Genomic DNA, 23,438 nt, shown 5'->3' with positions numbered 1-23,438 from the left:
ATACTTAAGTATACGACGGTGATTTTTATGTTAAAATTCCAATTGAAAATTTAGGAAGGTGGCGACGAAATATTGGCGCCAAATATTTTCAAAACAATAAAAAGATTGAAAAGTTGTCTGGTTGTGAGTTTAGCACCAGTTTAAAGCTTGAAAAAGTGATTTTTTGTGGATCTAAGCCTAGACGAAGCCTAGTAAAACGCACGCGAAGTTTATTTAAAAACTTAATGAGAAAATTTATGAATTTATTCGTTTATAAACTCAACAAAAACACCCACAATGTTGTAATAATAATTAAGAATTGTCATTATTGTAGTAATGTGACATCACAGAGGTAATCGACCTCTAGTTAATATTGACTTGGATAATATTTAAAGATGTCAAAACGAGCAAATAATTTGGATAAACAAAATCAGTCAAGCGAGAAGTGTCGTTGTAACATTTCTGGATTTTTAAAACTTTTGTTTGCCCCAAGATTTTAACTTTAATAACTCTGAGATTTAAAAAAATTTAAAATTTAAAAATCTGCAATTTTGTTAATTTATAAAAACTTAAATTTAATTTAAAAAATCGTGGAAATAATGATCAGTTAGATTTAAAATAAACCTTATATGCCCACATTTAAATATACGATAAAACCAATTAATATCTCAATCTTAAACCCACTTTAAAAGATTCTGAATCATTAAAAATTATAAATAAACGAAAAATTAAAATCAATTTTTAGATAAAAATACCGAACGAAGATAAAAATTGGAAATCAATTTAAAGATCTTGTTTTAAAATCACAAAACATTTAAAAAAACTAAATTCCCACCAAGAGTAAAAACCTAAATTTCCAAATATAGAAGTTCAAGTCCAATGTAAACTTTGAACAGTAACGTTTTAATTACAACAGAATCAAGAAAACTTGTTGATAAAAATGTTTTTGTTTTAATCTAATCACGATCGAAACATCGCGAAAGATCGCGTTCGTCGCGCCAATAAAATCGTCAAGTCGACACTTCGTTTGAAGATTCAATCTAGCATTGTTACGTCAACAAACAACAAAGACGCGCGCCGACTTTTATTAATTACCTGATATTGTTTCGACACAATATCCATTCTGTGACGTCACAATCAATGTAACAATATTAAATATTAGAAAAATAAACATATTTAAAAAAATATTATCTTTATGACGTCACAATATAGGAACGTCGCGCGACTTCTTTATTGCAACGCAGATTTTTTATTTCTGATTAGAAAGCTCATCGCGGATGAATATTACACGACAATAAAGTTTTCAATTTAGTTTATGACATCACAGAAAGCAATTCTATGTTCACGCCCTTTCATAAATCAGAAATTCTCGAAAAAATTTAGAAAAAAAAAGTCGTTCTTCTAATTCTAAATCCCGGAAGTTCAATTATGACAAAACAAACACTTTTGTACTTGTGACGTCACTATCGTTCACAAGTGAGCGAATAAAGAAAAAACGAATTTTTAAAACCAAAACAAAGTTAAACGAAAACATAAACAACAATTTCTAATTTATGACGTCATCATTTTCACACGCTTGGTCACGTGATTATGCGTCATAATTGGATTTCGCTCGCTACAAAATTGCGAAAAAAATCCGATTAATATTCGAATTTTGATGTTTTGTATATTTCAGCTTTTAATCCATTTTAATCCATCAATATTATTCCAAGAATGTGCGATCAATCAAGCGGAGATGATTGACAGCTCTGCGGTCGAATGATTTCATAACATTCCGTAAATTTTGACACTTTTAACCCCTTAACTTAAACAAACGCTTAGAGCCGACCAAACACGTTTAAAGCACACCAACACCGCTGTTTAAGAGTTAAAAATCGCAATCGAGTTTAACTTGTAACTTAACCCCAATTTTTCCTAATTTAAAAGGTCAAAGTTCGATTTAAAAAGGTGGCCAAGCGTAAAATATGAACCCAGGTTTTGACAACTTAATCCCAAAGTATAAAACTCAGGGGTGGTATTGTTTGGTGGCTAAATATTAACCGCTTGAATTACTCGGTCACGTGACATCTCTAAACCAATCAGCTTCAATGTTTAAACAACAAACTTTATGGTAATTTGATAAATTAAAGTTGACGTGTGCGGGATTCAAACTTAAGATCTTGAGGTCAGATATCAATAATTTATAAATATAACGAAAACGCAAGACTTTAAAAGATTTAAATCCTGTTAAAAAAAACATTTTTTTAACAAAATTTGATTTAAAAATTTTATATTTTTTGACAATTTTTTTTCCTTTAAGCCCGTCCAGGTAGCTCCATCTAGCGGACAACAATTATTTAGTTTTGTGGTTGACACAGTTTGATATTTACAAGTAAACAAAAGGAACTACTTACAAGTTAGCAAATATTACTCCGCGTGAACCCTAGTACACTACAACAATCAACACCAGTGACGTAACAAGGTAACATAAAATGACGTAATAATTAAATTAACATCTCCCGTCGTTGAGTTTTAATGTGTCGTCATAAACAATAGTGTCACGTGGTTCATTTTAACGTCACGTGATCCTTAATAACGTCACTTGATAAATAATTAGGTTACACCTTTTTAAATTTTTCTAAAAATAAGATTTTAACGGAGCGATGTCGGAGTTGTTTCGTCCACAAACAAACTCGTTCCATTTAAAATCTTTGAAGTAACCCTTTCACTGCCGCAAACACTTCACTACGTTCATTTTAAATGTAAATATGACATTGTGGCGGTGAAAGGAACAAAGCTGATGGTATAAGATACAAGCTCGGAGAATTGATTGACGTTTACAACCCAGATAACAACTTTGCCTCAAGCAAATAACTTTCAACAAAGCTTAAGGTGCTGAGTTGGATTCCTGATGTTAGTATATCGTTACACTCACAATTAATACCACATATTAAGATACAAAATAGATGACCCTATACCCTCAAGTTTAACTCCCAACGCTTGCACGTCTTTGTGAAAATCGTGAATACCACATTGAATTCTTTACAGCTACCAAATTAAGAGCATTTAAGAACGAGTAAAAATTTCAAACTTAACAAAGAGCAATTTTGCAAAAAAATTGCACAAAAAACGTCGCAAAAAATTTCAGTAAGAAATAAAAAGATAACTTACTTTTGTGCATTGATTCATGTCGTTTGTTGCTATATAAACTCCGGAAGATGAAAGTTGCTCCCTCAAGTACGCCACTTCGTGTCGAAGTTTCTTGTTTAATCTTCTCAACTCCTCCACGTTTGATTCCATTGTGACGTCACAAGCCCACGATTGATCAAGATTGGTCACGTGAGATTGGTGTTTGCATTTTGACCAATGAGAAGCGAGATCGGATAATAAAGTCACGTGATCACATCCGGGGTTGTTACATTTGACCTCGAGTTGACCGACCATGACGAAAAGAGGTTGGACGTGGTTGAGTGATTTTACGCTAATGTTACCCCCACATAACCGGGGACATCCCCCAGAATCGATGACGTAGGGGATGACGCAAGATGAGCAGAACACGTGACCACACGGTGTCGTGAGAGGGTTTTCTAATATTCCTTCACACAAACCACAAATTAAAGTTTCGGGGGCTTCAGAGGTCAAAAGTTCAAGGTCGAATCCCATTGTTTTGTTGAACTTCAATTTTGTTGAAACTTTAAATTTAAATAAACATTCTTGTCCGCAAAACTTAATCTAAAATAAAAAATTGTTTTACAATTTCAAAATATTGAAAAACACAAATTAGGTTTAAATAAATTTTTTTTATTATTTTAAACTTTTGCAATTTTGCTAATGATCCTAAACTTTTAGTTTAAATAAACCTACAAAAAAATAATTTGTGCCTGACGACTATTTTATTCTTAACAAATTTTAGAAAGAATCTGTGTTTAACTGTTTCGTTTAAAAAAAGTTATTTGTAAAAAACGATCAGACCCTAACTTATTTTAAAGAACTGATTTTCCTTTTCTTGGCTGTATAAATCTGGGAGAATTAAGAGCAATAAAATAATAAAAATAAAACGATTGTAAATTAATTAAATCGTTCAATTAACCTTCTAAGAATATTTTAATTTATTACTTTACGTTTTTTTACAATCTTTATCCCAATATTTATTAAAAAAAAAAAATTAAAACTTTTAAATTTTTTTTTTCTTTTCTGCCCCAACACCTTAAAACTAAAAAGTTAAATAACTTGCAAATCTACAAACGTAACAAACGTTTTATTGTCCCACGTCACAATTATTTTATTGCCTCTCTCACTATAGAAAAAGGCAAAACGAGAGAGGGTGATAAAATCAAAATTTTGATCAAATTCTGAGATTTTTATCAACAAAAATTTTTATTTCAAATTAATCATATTTTTTGCCATTTATAAATTAAAATGGTAACCATTACTTAAACATGGTGTTTGGTAAATTCTTTTACCAGTTTTAGATGCTTACGTCACATATAGACCAGTTTTTTTATTTATAATCATTTTAAATCAAAACTTGATAATAAAATTTAAATTTTCCCCGCATTTGTGAAATTTTTTTATTACGTCACTATTGTAACTGAGTCGTTAATAAACTAATTTGTGATGTCACAGTTGTTATAGTATCACGTTCAAGAATATTAAATTACGAAAAATAATTTTCTCCTGTTTGTAAAATGTCAAAATTTTAATAAAAATGTCGGAAAAAGTTTCTTAAACTCGTGTAAAAATTTGTTGAACAATGTTTTGGATAGTTAGCCTAACATAAACATTCCCTTTTTAGGTTTAAAATCGTTTTATCTTCTGCCAACTTTGTGATTTTTATCTTTTAATTGTTCTTACCAAACTTAAAATAAATCCAAAATTGTCACGTTTTCAACCCAGCTACAAGGTGGTGTAAAAGTTTATGAACTGAGAAGTGGTGTTAAAGTTAAAAAAAACGGCGGCGTTTAAAGTTTATGACGTAACAATGACATCACAATACATATTTTTTTAAATTTTAAAACAAAAATATCACAAACTTCAATTTAAATTAAATAATATTGATTATAAAAACTTACCAAAAATTGTTTTATCTTTACAGAAATTCTTCCATGTTCTAAGGTTGAAAACTTCTGCAAAAATAAAACAATTATTAAATATTGAAATATTTGTTTAAATTTAACAAAATTAGGCTAAAACTAATTTTTTATAATGTTTCAATTAATGGGTTTAAATATAACTTTGCAAGTAGCCAATAAATTAAATTAATAAAATCGTTTAAAATTTATTTCGAAAATCGTTGTAATTTAGTTCCGCTAGATAGCAGCACATGCAGCGGATTTCATTTCTTCTTTTTTCTTGCGTTACAACCCTATAAACGATTAGTTTGATTGTGATGTCATAGTAGTTTATGATGTCATAGAAGGTGTATGTTTAAAGTAGAAGCAAGAATGTTCAATTCAGAATATTAAAAAAAATGTTTTTAAAAAATTAGACAATTTTTTATTTAGAAACAAGGTCTATAAAGAAATAAATTTTTTACAGATTAAATCTAGTTAAAAAATGAGTAAAAATAAAATAAAATGTTTTCTATAAAATATTAAAATTAAAAAAAGCATTCGGGTCCTTGCAGTTTTCAATTTTTTCTTTCAAGTTTTTAGTGAGTTAAATAAAAACAATTATTGCTAAAAAAGATCATTTAGAATAAAAAGATTTAATAATAACGCGTTTTAAAAAAAAAGAATAAACGGAAAAAACAAAATATATATTTTTAAATTTGACTTCAAGTTTATGGAAAAAAATCAAGTTTAGAAAAAGTTAAATATCGAAAATAAAACTTTAATATTATTTAAATCAAGAAATATATAAACTTATAAATTTTTTATTGCCGTAAAATTAATTTGCAGGGAATATACAATGCGGGATTCGAACCGGGAGCCTCGGGCGTTGTTGTTTAGAAGTTGTTTTAGAAGTTGCGTGAACGTTCAATTAAAACAATTATCTTCCAAACAAATTGCAGGACATTAAAACTTTAAATATTAATTTTTTAAAATAGTTTTAAAACTAATCAGAGAAATAAGAAAGTTTAATTAATTTAATTAATTCAAATTTTGTTAATTACCAGAGACAAAATTAAAAACAAAATTAAATAATGCTCGCAACTACATCACGTGACTACAGTGACGTCATTAAACTTGAACGTACGTCATCATCATCAGTTCATTCACCAGTTAAGTCAATGACGTCATCGTATACGTCATCACCAGCCCCTTCTACGTCATCAACGCCCGATTATTCACAACAATTTAACCTCGATGTGACGTCACAAACGGGAACAAACGTTCAAAGTCCGGGGGGATTTCCCAATTACGAAGACAATTTTATTTACCAACCACCTACGCCATCGTTTGATGACGTCACAATGGTGCGACGCAACCTCATCGACGGTCTCTCGACTAATAGTGACGTCATAATCCCACAACAACCAACCCCGCGGAAAAGCTTCGAGAATGTGACAGACAAAGAATTGAGGAAGAAGTTGAAGAACAGGGAGTCAGCACAAGCGGCACGTGATCGGAAGAAGGCGAAGATGTTGGGACTCGAACGTCAGATCTCCGAACTCCTGGATCGCAACCGCATGGTGGAAGCAGAGAACCGAGATCTCAGGTCCAGGATCCAAAGAATGGAAGCTTGGAGGAAAGATGACGTCACTTATGCAACTCCACCCCAGCAACAACAAGATCAAATGATGACGTATGGTATGACGTCACATGGTGGTAGTGAAGTCATCGATTATTCGCCGTATCAACAGCATAGTTACTCGACGCAAGGAAGCCCGGATTCGACCGACCAATTTTTCGATTTTGCGCCACCTTACGGTCAATGGAGTGCCGATGACGTCACTAACGATGCACGTCATGCTTTCGTCATCACTTCACCCTTCCCCGGCGAGCATGGGGTAGCTGGGTGAACAAGATGACAAAAACTTTAAATTCTTTGTAAGGTAATTTATATTTGTGATGTCACGAACATTATTTATGACGTCACAAAGGTTTGTATATAATCGGCGCGACGAAGTTTCTTTTAAACAAAATTTAATTTAACACGGATTTTTTCTCAAGCAAAGTTTCAAACAAAGTTTCATTCCGAGTTTAGAATGCTACCTCTAAAGCAGTAATCGTTTCGTGAACTCTCTTTAATTGTTCACGTCATAATCACTATTTATTTATAAACAATCGTGCCTTTAACTTATGTTTTTCTATTAGTTCATTTATTAAACATAAAACCGAACGAAATGATTTTGAAATAAAAATCAAAAAAATAAAAATTGTGAATTTTATTTTAAGGGCAGTTTTTAAAAGCGCGTTTTCTTAAAAATATCCAAAAATTTAATATGGAAATACCAAAAATTAATTTAAAGCCAGTTTTAGCTTTTCTTACAATTTAAAAATTGATATCTTATAAAAGTTAACCTAACCTGAATAACGGAGAGTTGTCAAAATTCCCGGGAATCACATTTTTTCACTCGATTGTCGTCCATCCAACAACACGGGCTACCTAATTCGTACCCAATCTGTATTAAAACATAAAAATATTGTTGTTTATTTATTATAATTAAAAATTTCCAATTTCTACTAACAAACATTAAGCTAACAGTTGGTCAATGATTTTTTTTTTTATTATTTTAGTTTTTCGCACATTGATAAAAGTAAATAATAAATACGATATACAATTAATATTACAACAATGCGACGGAAAAAAATGACAAAATCAATTTAATGATTTAAAACATGCCAAAAGTATTAATGTTTACATAAAGATTTTATAGTATACTATGGCATGGTCACCAAACCCAGTATTTCAAAAACTCACTTTATTTTTGCTCCCTCTGGCTTTTCAGAAAATGAGAAGGTTTTGTGCTTGGAAACCATAACCTTTTTAAAGTCATTATAACACCTTCAAGGTCACTATAAAACGTGGGGGGAGTAAGTTACCCCGTTAAGACGTCAACATTTTAGAACAATTGTCTCCCTGAAAGAAAACAAATATAAGTGGTTTGTAATTTGTAAGAATTTTTATAAGTTTTAGAAACTAATGTTATTATTAGATGATTCTGTTGTACTACATGCCCACAGTTTGATTCTTAACTGTTTTACATAACACTTTTATTAGCTATAAGTTAGTAACCATGAACTAAAAATAGGTAAACGGGTACAATGGGGTACTTACTTTCAAACTTTAGAGAAGTTCAAAACCCCATCAGCAGCAGGTTAATAATCAGATAATAGATCCAGCTTTAAATTATCCAAACTAGAGATAAGTTTGTATTTAAGTCATAAAAAGATAGTGTTAAAGTTACTCCAAACTAGTATTTTATTAAACCAGTTCATCGCGTTTACTTTTCACGTGGAAGAAAATTAAAAACAAAAAATTCCAGTGTTGTCCAATAAACCACAGTGTTGCCGAATTTCTTTTATCGATATATCTATATGTTTTTTAATTATTATTAAAAAAACATTACAAAAACAAATTTTAATGTAAATTTAACCATTAACGAAATCTAAACTATCGATTTATTTTTAAAACACAAGTTTTACTTTAAAAATTTTAAAGTTAGACTCAGTTCTTTGCTGCCATCTCGCGGAGAGTAATATCCGCAAACTGTCCAATTTTTGCTATAATTTTAACTGGTTTCAAACCTTTTTAGTTTAAATAAAAATCCCAAATTTTACGAGTTGTATTTCACCGCTTCGTTAAAGTAAATACTGCCGCAATAAAAGGTACAGAAAAGATAAAAAAAGAAGAAAGTACAGTGACAAACAGGAGTATAATGGAACGTGTGTAACAAGGTGCAACAATGTACCGATTATGACGTCATAATTTGATGATTATCTAGGCAGCATCAAAGTCGAATTTTGAATTTGACAATTAAACATTTCTAGAATACTTAAAGTACAAGAAATTATTTATCGAACGACATATTATGACGTCATAGTAATCTCATGTCATTTAAACCTGTTTTATGACGTCAAAAACGAGCGAGTAATTGAGACACAGCGATGTTGAAATAATGGGAAGCAAAGGCTGATTGTGACATCACAAACATAGAAGTAAACGCCCGAATTGTCTAGAAGGGTTTAAACATGAGCGGGGAATAACCCTGGGGGGGTTCCGGCAGCAGGGGAAGGGGCAAAGCTTCGGGAAGTCCCAGGGTGATAATTTCTGTGGTTACCGTGGTGACCTGAGGGATGATAATGGGAAGAAATGAGGGACATACACATGGGACAGGTGGGACGTAGTTCCAACCATTTACAAAGACATCTGGAATATAAAAATTAATTAGAATTAAAATTGTTAATTTTAACGAGTTTTTTATCTAATTTACTGTTTAATAAAAATACATTTATTAAAAATTAACAATGCCTAGTTGATAATAAAATGTTAATTACAATACAATTTAAACAATTTAAATATTATCATGAAATATTCATAAACTCAATCAACAAATTAAATATTAAAAATATTCGTAACAATATTTCAATTTGTCATTCAACCGAATGAGTAATTACATTAATTACATGTTTGTTAAAATGTTTTGTTCGTTAAATGCCAGACAAAAAGTTAATTCATCATTTCCTGCCATCAACTATTATAATTATATTTAAATCTAAACTAGACAATTTTAAATTGTGATTTTTTTTTTAACTTTTTTTTCACAAAAAAATTGTTTTTTTTTTTAACTTTTTTACAAAAAATTTGTATTAAAAATGCTGCAAATTTAAATTGTTGTAAGTTTGAACTTACTTTTTATGGAAAACGTGACTGCAGGGACAAATTGCAACAACTTCCTTGTTCTTAAAATCATCCAAACACACCGGACAAGTCTGAAACAAATATTTAAATTATTAAAAAAAAAGTCAATAAAAGTATTACTGGCAGCGTGGTGTAGTAGTTTTTTTTTTGTAAGTATCTTTATCCTCGATGTGGAAAGGTCGAATGCGCGACCTAAACATAGAGTAACATCAGTTACCCCGACCCAGTCTCGAGTTGCTTTTGGCAGTTTGGTGTATTATAGATTATAATTGCCTGATAATTAAGCTGCTGAATAAGTGCTGGCTCAGCAGAAGTTTGTACCGATTATAGCGCCTAACTCAAGGGCTCTCCAGCATGAGAGAAGTTGGAATTGAACCCACGACCTCATGTGTGGTGTAGCCAGTGTTCTTACCACTACACCACGCTGGTGGTAGTAGCAACGCTTTTACTCCAGTAGGTGCACTTTAAACAGTATAACTCCTGCTGAGTTGACACTTAATCAGCACAAAAATTATCAAGCAAATATAACTAATAATATCCTAAAGTCAACTACAGACAGGGTCAGGGTAACAAATGTCACTTTGTGTTTAGGTTGTCTACTTTCCCACATTGAGGATAAATTAAAACTAATAGATAGTAATAAAATGCCAATCAAATTATTAAACGTTTCTTACAGCTATTGTATAATCACAAAAATTTTTAAAAATCAATTTTAATGAGCTTAATTAGGATTCAAATAAAAACAAGTTTTTAAACTTATATTATTTAAATCAAAATATTTAATTTAATTTAACCTCATTTTTGGTGTCTTGTAGCGGATTTTCCTTGTTTTTGTTCAATTTCACCTAAATATAAACAATTAATTAAAAACTAATTAAGGAAATTAATTAGGAGGATATGTCAACAATTTGTCACCTTTTTAAAACCACTCGCTTTGGTTCGATTCTTTCTTAATCTAAACAAGAGAAAAGAATATAAAAGTGATGTCATAATAGGAACACACAAACTTCCATTGTTTTAAATATACCGGAACACGATAAATAACATTTAACATACACATAACAATAAAAGTAGGACCAAAACAAACAAAAACTCTGATTCTAAGTTCAATGAACATTGTCTTGAGGGAGAGTGGGATAAGAATTTAGGTGAATTCCAATTTTCAATAAAACCTAATTTCAAATATTGGAAAAGGTTTCAAAGAATGGAAAGCACCAGAAACATGAAACCTTACATGAATATTATATTTAGAAACTGTTATTTTGAAACAAGTTTTACTTTTAAACATGGTTTTCAAAACATTAGTTATAAATAAACCTGTTTTTAAACGTAATATTATTTAACAATATATGTTAGCTGTGTTACATGTAAAAAGTTGTGTCTTTAAATGTAACTTATATAAACTATTTGTCTAAAAATAGAGTTCGAAATAACTCGTATTGTTAATTGTTAAAAAGAATCCATTTAAACTAAATTTAGGGCTTCATTATATTAGTTCAACATAGTTGAAACCTGATAACAAAACAAACTGTTTGACTTTAAATGAAGCCTGAGGGCAATTTTGATTCTTGGTTTAAATTAAGTTTTTGGTTTGATATTAATTTTGTTTATTAATATTTCAATATACTTATGAGTAATAAAAGAGCAATGATAAACTTGTTTACTGTTCAAAGTTATAAAAAACATAAAATTTTAAGTATTTGCAATTTGTTTAAAAACAATTTTTTGCTGTTTTATTTAACTTTCATTTAAACTTTCATTTAAATTGGTAACAAACAAAACTAACTAAAAATAATTCAAATTATTCTTTAAAAACAAAAATAATGTCAAAAAAATAAAAAAACAACTTTTCCACTCACCTGGCTAAATAACAACAAAAGGCAAAACTAAGAGCAAGAATAAACGTCCCCACGGCAACCATGGGTAAGGCCATTTTGAACGGAACATCCATGTTTTGATCACCAGGGTTCTTGTTGTCTGACTCCTGAAAATAAACATGCCATTTGTGGTGTGTCAATAATTAACCGATAATAGTTTTATTGACATTTGGGATGAAATACTAAGTAATATAAATGTAACAGTACAAATTTGTTATTAGATAAAATAAAAAAACTTTATTTTATTTCTTACCATTATAAAGAAGTCTTGAAAAACCTTCACATTAAATGTTCGCTCTACAAACAAAACAATATTTAAGACAAAATTGTTGAATAAATAAACGTTGATGTTGACTTAAGAGCAATAGTCTGGTTGGTGTTGGGCCAATTATTTTAAATGATGTTAAACAAAATAATGTAGAACAGGGACGACAAATCATATAAAAACAAACATAAAAACATTGAAAATATATTTTTTAAACAACAATCAAATTTAAATTTCTTTATGTAACTGAATTAACAGATATAAGTAAATGTTAAACAAATATTGTAAGTTATTTTATTTTGTATAAATATTGTATAATTTTATCTATTAATTAAACTTGATGTATAGTTGTTAAAAACTGACTTTATGTCTTAAACATAGAGTAACATTTGTTATCCTGACCAAGTCTCAAGTTGACTTTAACAGTTTAAAATATTATAGATTATAATTGCTCGATAGTTGAGCTGCTGATTAGTTTTTATAATTAAAAATATTAAACAATAATTTAAACTATAAATAAAAACCTAATTTTGTACTTTAATCTTAAGAACTTAATAAAATATAAACACTAATGTATAAAAATAGTTAAAAATACCTGTTTTTAGTTGTTTTAAATCCAATCCAGTCAGTGAAAAATCCAATTTTTTTGAGTTTTTTGACTTTAGAATAACTGTTTAACTAAAAACGTTGTCCTAACAACTAACAACTAACTCTAACTAACAAATATCAACTAATTGAACTCAAATAATTCCCTAAAACGAACTTCAAGGTAGCTCACCGATTGCAGCAATTCGCACCGGACGCAAAGTATTTTAATTATTTTTTTTGTTGAAAACTTTGTTCGACCAGCTGACTTGTTTACCATTTCTCTGTGCAGCCGAGCGTATAAACTTAAACAAAAACACTCTGTGGTAATTTTCCGTAATAAAAATCGAGGACTTTTAAAAAAGGATATTTCTAAAAATAACATACACTAAAAAAACTTAATCTAATACAATTTAAAAAAACGTTATTCTAAAATAGAACATTTGTATACTTTTATTGTCCATTTAAAAATGATTTAAAAACTAAAAAACAGAAGCATATTCTCGTGAATATAACACTAGACTGCTATATAAAAGGTCCTGGGTTCGATTCCCATTGCTTTTAAAGACGAATGCCCTTAAATATTGGGCCACCAGTTTTAGATTCAACAAACATTAAAATGGTCAATACCATCACAGGGCTCATTCAAAAATTAAAAAAAAAACTTTTTTCCATTACGACGTTTTTTTAATATAAAATAAACTTTACCAAAAGCAGATTAAATTACTAGAACTAACGCATTTAAAAGGTTACTAATTAAAAAATGCTTATCGTAATATGGTCACAACATATTGCGCACCACAATCAGTGATTTTTGGGTTATTTTTTTTCCGATATCCGACTATTTTAAATTGTCACAAAAATTGTCGCTTTAATAAACGTTTCTGCGCTATTTATTGACATAAAAATATAGTTTGTAATTTTTTTCAATTTAAATATTTTTTGAAGACCCAAAACTTAGTGGAACAGTCGCTAGTGGGCGTTAAAGAACAGTAAAAAAAAAATTATTAATATTAAAAAATTATTAAAAAGGAAATTTATTTTCTAAAAATTATTTTTAAACTTAATTTTAATATAACAAAGTTGAAAAGTAAATTAGATTTATACATAATTTGATTTTATTCAAGAACTTCCTAGTTAACAACAATTTTATATCGAAGCCATTGTTAGCTTTTAATTCGCCTATGATCACGTGACGCGAACCTTTTTCTAATTTTTTTGGACAGAAAATATAAAAAGAGGAATCTAAATTTTAAAATTTAATTTTACGAAAAATAGTCTTAAAGTTAAATCTGAATTAGAATGAGAAAAATAATCTTTTGTTAACCTAAAAAATTTGCGCAAATTAAATCGGTATCGGCATTGTTTAAATAATAAGGTTAACTTTATGACGTCATAAAAAATATTGTTGTGCGTCTGCCTAAAACGTAAATAATTCGATAAATTGCAAAAGTTTCTTAAATTCGCATTTTTTAAATTTTGTGTCGCGAAAAAACAAAAAATAAAAACGTTGCCACTTTTTAAGAAAATATTATTTTGCAGTTCGCACAAAAACAGCTTAAAAAGCTTATTTGAAAATAACAGAGTCAAACCCAAAATCAAGTTCAAAATTTACATACTCGAAAAATAAGTTTTGCCCCTGGACCGTAAACATGACCTTATAAGGGTTGTTTTGTGCGTAAAACCCCAGTTAAGGGGGAAAGGGAAAAACAAGGAGAATAGGGGAGTGCCATTATAAAAAGCAGAGCCTAATTTCACAGTTGGCGATTTTAACTAGATCATATTAGTTGAGAATATCACAATTTAAAGATTATTTTTAACTCAAATTTCCAATAACTTTTCACGTGGCTAATTAAAATCAGTCAACCGCGGCCCAACCTTGGCCGCTAAATATATTAAATATGACGTCATAATCGTTATTTATGATGTCAAAAGGTATAACACGCGAAATATTTACGGAAATAGCACTTTTAAGTTGTTGGTTTAGGGTAAGGAGTTTTTATTTTTGATCGATAATTTGTTGGTTTTGTCGAACAAATATAAAACAAAAAGTTGTTTAGAAACAAAAACTTCAAATTTGGTTAAAAGTTAAAAAAGATTTTAGTAAAAAGAACCGTCGAGATATAAAATTACAAGAAGTTCCCTTTTTTAACAAAAGATAAAAGGAATTAAACTAAGACTGTGTCATCTACAAATTTAAATTCTAACGCAGCTTAACAAATTTAAATATTAGGTAAAAATAGAATAACGAAAAAGTGAAAAATAAATACTTAAACATGGGTTAAAAATAGTTTTAAAATATAGACGAAAAAAAGTTAAAGTCGAAGAACAAAGTAAATTTAAATTTAAATCGAAAAAAAACGATGAAATTAATTTTTATTGATGTTGCCCAGACCTCATCTGCTATCCAATAAATTATCAGTAATAAAATTTATCAAAATTAACTAAACATATAAACAGATACAAAACTGAACCGAATTATTTTTAGATTCTGTTTTTAGTTTAGTCAGAAAAAATTAGAAAATGAAAAAAGTTTTTTGTTTGTTTTTGATTTTTTTGTTTTTGCCAGAATTTCAAACCCAAACTCTCGAAGAATTTCTCCAACTAGGTAAGTAATGACGTCATTAAATAAAGTCACTTTAACTTTAATGAGGTCACAAAAACTAAATGGTTGCGTTTTGTAGAAAATGGCGAGGAATTTGTGCAAAGTTCAATGCAGGAAGCACTGAAGAAAGTGAATCGAGCGATTAAGAAAACTGAGAAGAGATGGGGTTGCGATGTAAGTTGATTTGGAAACACTGTTAAAAGCATTACGTCACAACTATTTATGTTCATCACGTGATTTTAACTTTAATGACGTCACCACTATTTATGTTTATCGCATATTTGTAAAGTAAATGACGTCACAAACTTGTCATTATGACATCACAAATGCTTAAACCTCACAATCTTGTTAATATGACGTAACAAAGATTTAAACATCTTGTGATTATGACGTAGGACGTGTGGGATCACCCGATGCAATTGTTCCAGTTCTTTAAACGACCTCCGAGTGAGGAGAGTTCTAGAATGGCGAGAGCGGGGGATTTGTTCGAACTTTCACTCAATCTGGTGCAGGATAAATACGCAAAGAAACACCCCAGGTGGGTGGGAGGGTAAAAAGGGGGTTTTGGAGGGTCAAAATAAGGGTAGAAGATAAATACGCGAAAAACATCCCAGGTGGGTTGAAGGGTAAAAGGGGGGCTTGGGGGGTTAAAATAAGGGTGAAGGATAAATACGCAAAAAAACACCCCAGGTGGGTAAGAGGGTAAAAGGGGGGTTTTGGGGGGTTAAAATTAAGGTGTTCGAGGGTGGGTTACGACATTCTATGAGAATTCATCAATTCAAAACCCTTAGCAGATGGAACCGAACCCAACAACCCATAATTTGAATATTTGTCTACTTTTTTGAAAGGAAGTCAAATGAGAACAAGTGTTAACACTTTGTGCTTATAAACTCTTTGTTCAGATAAACGTTTGGTCGAAAATTACAGGCATCAAAATCATACGTCTTAAAAATAAACTTTAGTTTCCTAACACAGTATATAGTTAAATTTAAATACAAATTAAAAAAAATATAATAAATATTTTTTTAAATAAATTTTGTCATTTTTTTGGCGAATTTTTAAGTTTTTTTTAATTAAGGCTGAAGCGACGAACGAATGTGACCGATGTCTTGAGCCCGGAAACTTTGAAAGCTTTGGCGGGATTTTCGGGTTGTTTAGCCGAGCGGAGAATCCCGGTATGCCCCGATGGTTGTATCGCTAACAAATACAGGTGAACCATCGAATAATTTCCATTTTAAATCCTTAAAGCTTATGACAGAGTTTAATCTTATTAATATTTTAATCATGATATATATAACTAACACGTGGTATTCCTCGTTTAAATAATTTATATTCTCATGATTTGTTTTATATTTTTCCAATTCTAATTTTTTTAGTATTACTTTAAAGAAATAGGTTTTATATTTTATTTAAAAAAGTTGTGATGTGTTTAAGTTAAGCTTGTGACGTATTTGTTGTGACGTGTTTATGCTATCTGTAAACGCCAGGTTTAAGAACAAATAATGTGGCATTGGTGTGGATCGAACCCGAAACTCTTTGGCTCGTCATGTTGTGACCAATATACCACATTACCGGCCCCACTTTAATATCATTAATTACCCTTACCCACTTTTTACCCACAGGACGATTACTGGAGAGTGCAACAATCTTGAGCATGTTTACTGGGGGGCCTCGAACAACCCCCTAGCTCGATGGGTAAGCCCCATCTATGAAAACGACTTTAGCACCCCCCTGGGTTGGACAAGAGGACGGGAATATAACGGGCACCCCTTACCCCTTGTACGTCACGTGTCAAATGAGATCATCAGCACGACAAATACTGACGTCACAGGTAAGTTATGACATAATAATCCAACATTTAATTTTAATCAAAACTTCAATTATTGTGACGTAGATGACGACGAATTCTCGCACATGATAGTTGTATGGGGTCAATACATCGACCATGACCTTGACTTCACCCCCCAAAGTTTAAGTACCTCGACCTTTCAAGGTCTCACAGATTGCGCTCAAACTTGCATGAACGAACCTCCATGCTTCCCCATTCAGGTATGACGTCATTTTGTGACGTGATAAGTAGGATATGACGTCAATATGGCGTATAACTAAAACCAAATAAATCGAGAAATATTTAAAAAAAACTTTTGTTACGAAGTAATATTTCTTGTTTATGACGTCACATGATTTTTAATAATGACGTCATAATGTGTAGCTTCCCGACGGTGACTCAAAGATCTCGGAGGAAACGAGATGTCTTCCGTTCTTCCGCTCCGCCGCGGTTTGTGGATCAGGAGATACGTCATCACTTTTCAACGTTCTATCGAGTCGGGAACAAATCAACGCGGTGACGTCATATGTAGACGCAAGCACGGTAGGTTGCCATGGTGATCTTTACGAATAGGGTTGCTATGGTAATTGTACAAATATGGTTGCTATGGTAATAATATAAATATAGTTGCTATGGTAAGTGTATAAATGGTGTTGCTATCGTAATTGTAAAGCAACGATATGGTTGTCACAATAAACCTTTATTGCAACCTTATGACGTCAATTTTAAACAAACGAACAAAAGATTTGAAATGTTTTGAGATAATTTATTTTTGTTAAATCCTGATTGAATGAAGTTTTCACGCACGAGTTCGTTTAAAACGATCAAATTACAAATAAATCAACTTTTGACCTTCAACTTGCGCAATAACCTTGAAATAAAATTTTACTTAGGCTGTGGCGTAATAAAAAATAAATTAAATTAAAAACTGTATGAAAATAAATAAATCCCGGACTAATTGACGTCACGGGATTGTGACACCCCCGAATAAAAGATGACGTCATAGGTTAATGAAATATTCAAATTATTTTAAAATTTATATTTTATTAAATATTTTTCTCAGGTTTACGGAAGTTCTGACATGCTCGCGATGAACCTTCGTGATGTCACAAACGAAAATGGAATGATGCGCATCAACGATCAATACATGGACGGTAAGTCAACCACGTGACTAACAACCACATGGCACGTGACTAACTTACCACGTGACATTTAGGCACCCGAGCGTATCTTCCGTTTAATCCGAATAATCCGTGTGTCCAAGATCCGCGTGAAACCGGGAATCCGATTCCTTGCTTCCTGGCTGGAGATGGAAGGTACGTCATAATCAATAACTATGACGTCAGTTTCGGCTATGACGTAATTTCTTTTTATGATATCTTTTATACAGAGTAAGCGAACATTTAACATTATCCGCGATCCACACAATATGGGTCAGGGAGCACAACCGGATCGCGCTGATGTTGAAATCCATGAATCCGCATTGGACCGGGGAAACCATTTACCAGGAAGCCAGGAAGATCGTCGGAGCGTATCATCAGATCGTTAACTACAAGTAAGTCTATGACGTCATAATACAAAAACTCGTTGAACGCTGTAGGTCTATGACGTCATAATACAAAAACTTGTTGAACGCTGTAAGTCTATGACGTCATAATACAAAAACTCGTTGAACGGTGTACGATTAACAACGATCAAAAATTCTAGTGAGAGATTAAAATCGACGTCACAAGATGTATATGACGTCATAATAGACTTTATCGAAAAGTGTTATTTGTTTAAGAAAGACGGTAAATCCATTAAAAGCTTGGCCAGAGAACTTAAAGCTTTGTTTTTACAAGAACAAGTTGGATTTGAACTCGTTAACTTTAAATTTAAACCAAGATTAAATTTAACAAAATTCATTTTTTTAGGGAATATGTCCCCAAGATCGTGGGTCCAATGGGGATGACCCAAATGGGTAACTACACTGGGTACAAGATAGATTCAAACCCAACCATCTCAAACGTTTTCGCTACTGCTGCGTTCAGGTATTGTTTACGCCATTATGACGTAGTGCGAGATATTTTTTATAAATTACTATGTCAATCAGCGAAAAGTGACGTCAAAAATCTTGTTTTTTTATATTTCATTTAATTAATTAAAAATGTTTAGTTGTTTTAAAAATAAACAACTTTTAAAACTTTAAAATTATTTTCCTCCAGATTCGGACACACGACGATCGCTCCTTTCTTCCGGAGGTTGAACGCGGATTACGAGGAAGATGAAACGTACAGAAACATCCTCCTCCATGACGCGTTCTTCTCCCCGTGGAGGATCATCCGACAAGGAGGACTTGATCTTCCTCTAAGAGGTAGAAAGAGTTGTACTCTAGTTAAATCACAAAATAAGTGTTAAATTTTTTATTTTTATCCTCGATGTGAGAAAGTCGAATGTGCGACTTAAACATAGAGTAACATAAGTTACTCAGACCCAGTCTCGAGATGCCTGTGGCAGTTTGGGATATTATAGACTATAATTGCCCGCTAATTATGCTGCTGATTAAGTAATGACTCAGCAGGAGTTCAACCCGTTTATAGCGCCTTACTCAAGGGCGCTACAGCATGAGATCATTGGAGATTGAACCCACGACCTAATGTGTGGTGTAGCAAGTGTTCTTACCATTACACTACGCTGCCGGTTTTTAATGTTTTTAATTTGTTTTCCTTGCAGGTTTGATCGGCAAACCAGCAAAGTTGATCAAATCTTATCAGATTATGCACGATGAGCTGAGGGAGAAGTTGTTTGAACTTCAGAACAAGGTCAATAACTTATAGTTAAACTAAGTATTAGGTTAAGAGGTAATATCTAATTAAAATGTTTGTTGATGACGTAACAATGATGATTATTACGAAGCAAGTTAAATTAGAGCATTTTTAAGTAAAACCCCAAAAAGAAAATTTAATATTTTTCCATATCGCCTTAAAGTGATAGGGTTTTATATTTTTAAATGGAATAGAGTGTGCTGTTGTGACGTGTTTAAGCTATCTGTAAACACCAGGCTTAAGGGCAAATAGTGTAGCTTTGGTGGGGGTCGAACCCGAAACCTTTGGGATCGCAATACGATGCCATACCCAGTATACAACACTATTGAACTAGGCTAACATAATCTCCTATTAAAAAATATTTTGTAATTTTTCCCGTATAACCCACAGGTAGCCCTGGATCTTGCCTCCTTGAACCTCCAGCGTGGTCGGGATCATGCCCTGCCCTTGTACAACGAATGGAGGGTGCATTGTGGGTACAACGCGGTGCAAAACTTTAGTGAGTTGTCGACAATAATTTCCAACCAGACCGTGCTGGAGAAACTTGAAATGATTTATGGACATCCAGGGTGAGTGGAATCCTTATTTTAAATCTGTTTTTATGTACCCCAAGATTTTGTTTAATAAAGAGTTTAAACATTACCCATTTTAAAGGGTTTAAAAAGTCTATGACCCTAGTTTGTTACCCTATGACCCTAGTTTGTTACCCTATGACCCTAGTTTGTTACCCTATGACCCTAGTTTGTTACCCTATGACTCCAGTTTTTTACCCTATGGCCTCAGTTGTTTACCCATCGGCCCCAGTTTTTCGCATTATGGTCTTAGTTTTTTACCCCTTAGGGCCCCAGTTTTTACCCTTTAGTCCCATTTTTCATTCTATAATCTTAGTTTTGTACCTTTTGGCCCCAGTATTTACCCCACTTGCATTTCTTTTCACAGAAACATGGACATATGGTTAGCTGGGTTGGTCGAGGATTTAGAAGAAGACTCGAGACTTGGTCCAACATTTCGATGTTTAATCGCAAAACAGTTTCAACTTCTGAGGGACGGGGATCGATTCTACTATGGCAATCCTGGTGTGTTTACGTTACAACAAGTAAGTATGACGTCACAATCAAATTTCAGTATATCAGTTACAATGATGTAAAATTGTAAAGGTTAAAAAATTTTGTAAACTTCGAGTTAATGACGTCACAAATGTAACTATACACTATAATGACGTCACAGTTAGCATCGTTGGAGACCTTGAAGTTCTCGCGAGCGATCTGCGACAACTCTGGACTTACAACTCTGAGGGAAGATGTTTTCTCACTCCGAGGAGGTTTTGTTCAATGCTCAGATCTTCCGGAGTTTGATCTTTCGCCCTGGATGGAATCAACAACAGGTATGACGTCACTATTACGTCTTAATCAGATGTTTTATAATACTTTAAGTTTAAGAGAAGATGTTAAATTTTTATCTAATGACGTCATATTGGCAACCCTATGATGTCATATTAGAAATCCAATGATGTCATAGTGAAAACCTAATAACGTCACATATATTTAGTTGGGTCGTGTGGAACGCCACCTAGTGTCACGAACGGAGGTTGGAGATTGTGCGACAACCGCGTCTATTACGATTGTTATCGAGGTTACGTCATAAACGGAAACAATGGAGTCGAGTGCACCGCAGATGGAACGTTCACTTCCATTCCAACATGCATGGGTGAGTTGTTACGTTATTCGTGACGTCACGTTGAAGCTATGACGTAACTAACAGTAATTAAAAACTAATAATGACGTCATAAATAAACACAGATCGAAACGAATGTGACGTCAACAATGGATCGTGTGCAGAGACGTGTACGAATACGGTGGGTAGTTTTATGTGTGGGTGTTACGAAGGAAAGTCCCTGAATAGTGACGGTGTTACATGCTCTATGGACCCCACCATGGCCCCAGGGTCCCCGATCCCAGTAAGTTAAAATTTAAAAAGAAATGAGGGGGTCTTATTTTTTTTAAGGGTTTACATTTTTGTTATTTTCCCAGGATCGTGACGTCACAACGAGCATTATCTTAGGAGTTGTTCTCGGAGTTTTGCTTCTAATCGCTTTGGTCGGACTGGGTTACTTGTTCTACAGCAAATCGTGAGTTTAAAATTAAATATTTTGTCAAGATTATAAATTTAACAAACAAATTAAAAAGGGGAAAATACCAAAGTTTAAAAATGCCAGAGTTGTTTAGTTTTACAGCTTATTTGAATACCAAAATTCCAGAATTTTCTGAAAAAAAACAGTTTTATATTTAATTTATAAACTTGTTGAGCTTCATTTTAAAGCTTGGCATTTGACTTGGAATTTAAATTTTTAAACAAATAAATTCTAGACAAAAATTTAAATATAATTTAAGGGGGTTTTGAGTCGTTTCTTTATATTTAAATTATACATACTGTTTAATAAATAAAATAAAGAATATAAAAAATAAAGTCCAAAAAAACATAAAGTGGTTGTATTTAAGTTGTAAATACAATTTTAAGGGTCTTCAAGTCTTTTGTATTTACCTAAAACAAAATTTGACCACACGGAAAGTTAATGGACCCAATATTTTAGGGTTGTTTTAAATAGAGAAATATTACAAAAAATGTTTTTAAATTATGGGTTTAAATGTTGTCTGTTTTATAAACTATGTCCACATATTATAAGATAGCGTGCCAAGCGGTAGGACCATCCCAAATAGCGTAACTTGACCGTAAAGAATAGAGGGCTTCGTTGTTGAATCCCACTTTAATAAAAAGGATGAAAAATGTGCCAATTTCTCGATTATTTTGTTGTAAAAATAGTTGTTTTAGTTAATAGCATTGTCTCGTGTTATTACGTCGACAATGGAGCGTTGTTTGCGATTCTGTGACGTCACTATATTCATTGTTGTGAATGCAACATCCGACACTTGGCATTAAATCAACAAATTCGAATTCCGTTATTTTAAATTCGTTTAAGATTGTTCGTACAAAATTTATGCTTATGACACGACAACGTGCTTATGTGACATCACAATACAACTAAAAACACAAAGTCAATGGCGCAAAACGAGGCTCTTTTCACGTGAAAAGGCATTTTTTCTTTTAGGGGCAAAATTTGGTTTTTGATTATTTTTAGACGAATAATTTATTTTTATTGGCTCGGGTCCAACCCAGTTTTCAACAACCCGGAACCCAATGCTTGGATTTAACCAAAATATTGATCCTTTAAGTCTAAAATTGGGTTTAAAATTTGCATACAAAATTTTGAGTGTTTTCTTTCCGAGTTTCAAAAATAAATAAAATATTTCATTTTTGAAGACTTAGTTAAATAATAAATGTTTTATTTTGTAGAAAACTATCCAAGAAAAATCAATACTCAAGTGATGGGCGATACAACCTGGACAATAAGGCTTATGTTAATTCACCGCCGAATTAAAGTTTTTTGAAAACACTTTTATGCAACTTTTTGTAAATATTTAACTTTTGCATCCCGTCAAAAATGGCGGCAAATATAATAACAACATTTTATCAATATTCTGTTTTAGTTTTTATTCAAAGATCAAAAAATTGTAGGCTAAATAATGACATCTAGCGACTGTTTACATTCGTGAAGGGTCAAAAAGAACTTTTCAATAAAAATTAAGATCGTTTTTTGCAATATTTTTATTGAATAAAGTACAAACTATATACACTTGATACATTAAACTAA

At 31.8% G+C, this 23,438-nt stretch overlaps 3 protein-coding genes across 3 annotated transcripts; 1 reads left to right on the top strand and 2 right to left on the bottom strand.

Moving 5' to 3' along the window:
- Positions 1–2,795: 2,795 nt before the first annotated feature.
- Positions 2,796–5,161, bottom strand: LOC145746042 (E3 ubiquitin-protein ligase PDZRN3-like). Its single transcript, XM_082564222.1, has 3 exons — positions 5,031–5,161; positions 3,130–3,690; positions 2,796–2,888 (listed from the first exon to the last, which is right to left on the bottom strand). Exons 2-3 carry the CDS (start codon positions 3,619–3,621, stop codon positions 2,796–2,798), a joined length of 585 nt encoding a protein of 194 aa, XP_082420348.1. The 5' UTR covers positions 3,622–3,690; positions 5,031–5,161.
- A 3,510-nt stretch (positions 5,162–8,671) lies between these two features.
- On the bottom strand, positions 8,672–12,769 carry LOC145745247 (RING finger protein 24-like). The gene is made up of 7 exons (XM_082563260.1): positions 12,503–12,769; positions 11,896–11,939; positions 11,625–11,749; positions 10,681–10,720; positions 10,560–10,610; positions 9,757–9,836; positions 8,672–9,273 (listed from the first exon to the last, which is right to left on the bottom strand). Exons 2-7 carry the CDS (start codon positions 11,896–11,898, stop codon positions 9,090–9,092), a joined length of 483 nt encoding a protein of 160 aa, XP_082419386.1. The 5' UTR covers positions 11,899–11,939; positions 12,503–12,769; the 3' UTR covers positions 8,672–9,089.
- A 2,188-nt stretch (positions 12,770–14,957) lies between these two features.
- LOC145745655 (eosinophil peroxidase-like) lies at positions 14,958–23,437 on the top strand. Its single transcript, XM_082563791.1, has 20 exons — positions 14,958–15,100; positions 15,177–15,271; positions 15,493–15,635; positions 16,176–16,307; positions 16,720–16,928; positions 16,992–17,146; positions 17,310–17,468; positions 17,989–18,079; positions 18,142–18,241; positions 18,316–18,480; positions 18,839–18,955; positions 19,130–19,278; positions 19,638–19,726; positions 20,120–20,298; positions 20,669–20,825; positions 20,957–21,113; positions 21,278–21,436; positions 21,529–21,686; positions 21,760–21,857; positions 23,081–23,437. The coding sequence occupies exons 1-20, from the start codon at positions 15,016–15,018 to the stop codon at positions 23,163–23,165; spliced, it is 2,682 nt and encodes an 893-aa protein (XP_082419917.1). The 5' UTR covers positions 14,958–15,015; the 3' UTR covers positions 23,166–23,437.
- Position 23,438: the final 1 nt, after the last annotated feature.

This window comes from Corella eumyota, chromosome 3, assembly GCF_963082875.1.
Source record: "Corella eumyota chromosome 3, kaCorEumy4.1, whole genome shotgun sequence".
Classification (NCBI taxonomy): domain Eukaryota; kingdom Metazoa; phylum Chordata; class Ascidiacea; order Phlebobranchia; family Corellidae; genus Corella; species Corella eumyota.
The sequence above is the reverse complement of the archived record's forward strand: the minus strand, read 5'-3'. Positions and strand labels throughout refer to the sequence as shown.

Bases quoted from the DNA above. Each gene is read 5' to 3' on its own strand.
- LOC145746042 (XM_082564222.1), bottom strand. From the start codon at position 3,621: ATGGGATTCGACCTTGAACTTTTGACCTCTGAAGCCCCCGAAACTTTA. The intron at 2,889-3,129 runs GTAAGTTATCTT...ATTAATTGTGAG, and splicing joins ACATGAATCAATGCACAAAA to TGTAACGATATACTAACATC.
- LOC145745247 (XM_082563260.1), bottom strand. The intron at 10,611-10,680 runs GTGACAAATTGT...GTTTATATTTAG, and splicing joins AAGCGAGTGGTTTTAAAAAG to GTGAAATTGAACAAAAACAA. The intron at 9,274-9,756 runs GTAAGTTCAAAC...TTTATATTCCAG, and splicing joins AGTCACGTTTTCCATAAAAA to ATGTCTTTGTAAATGGTTGG.
- LOC145745655 (XM_082563791.1), top strand. From the start codon at position 15,016: ATGAAAAAAGTTTTTTGTTTGTTTTTGATTTTTTTGTTTTTGCCAGAA. The intron at 18,481-18,838 runs GTAAGTCTATGA...TCATTTTTTTAG, and splicing joins CATCAGATCGTTAACTACAA to GGAATATGTCCCCAAGATCG. The intron at 20,299-20,668 runs GTGAGTGGAATC...TTCTTTTCACAG, and splicing joins ATGATTTATGGACATCCAGG to AAACATGGACATATGGTTAG.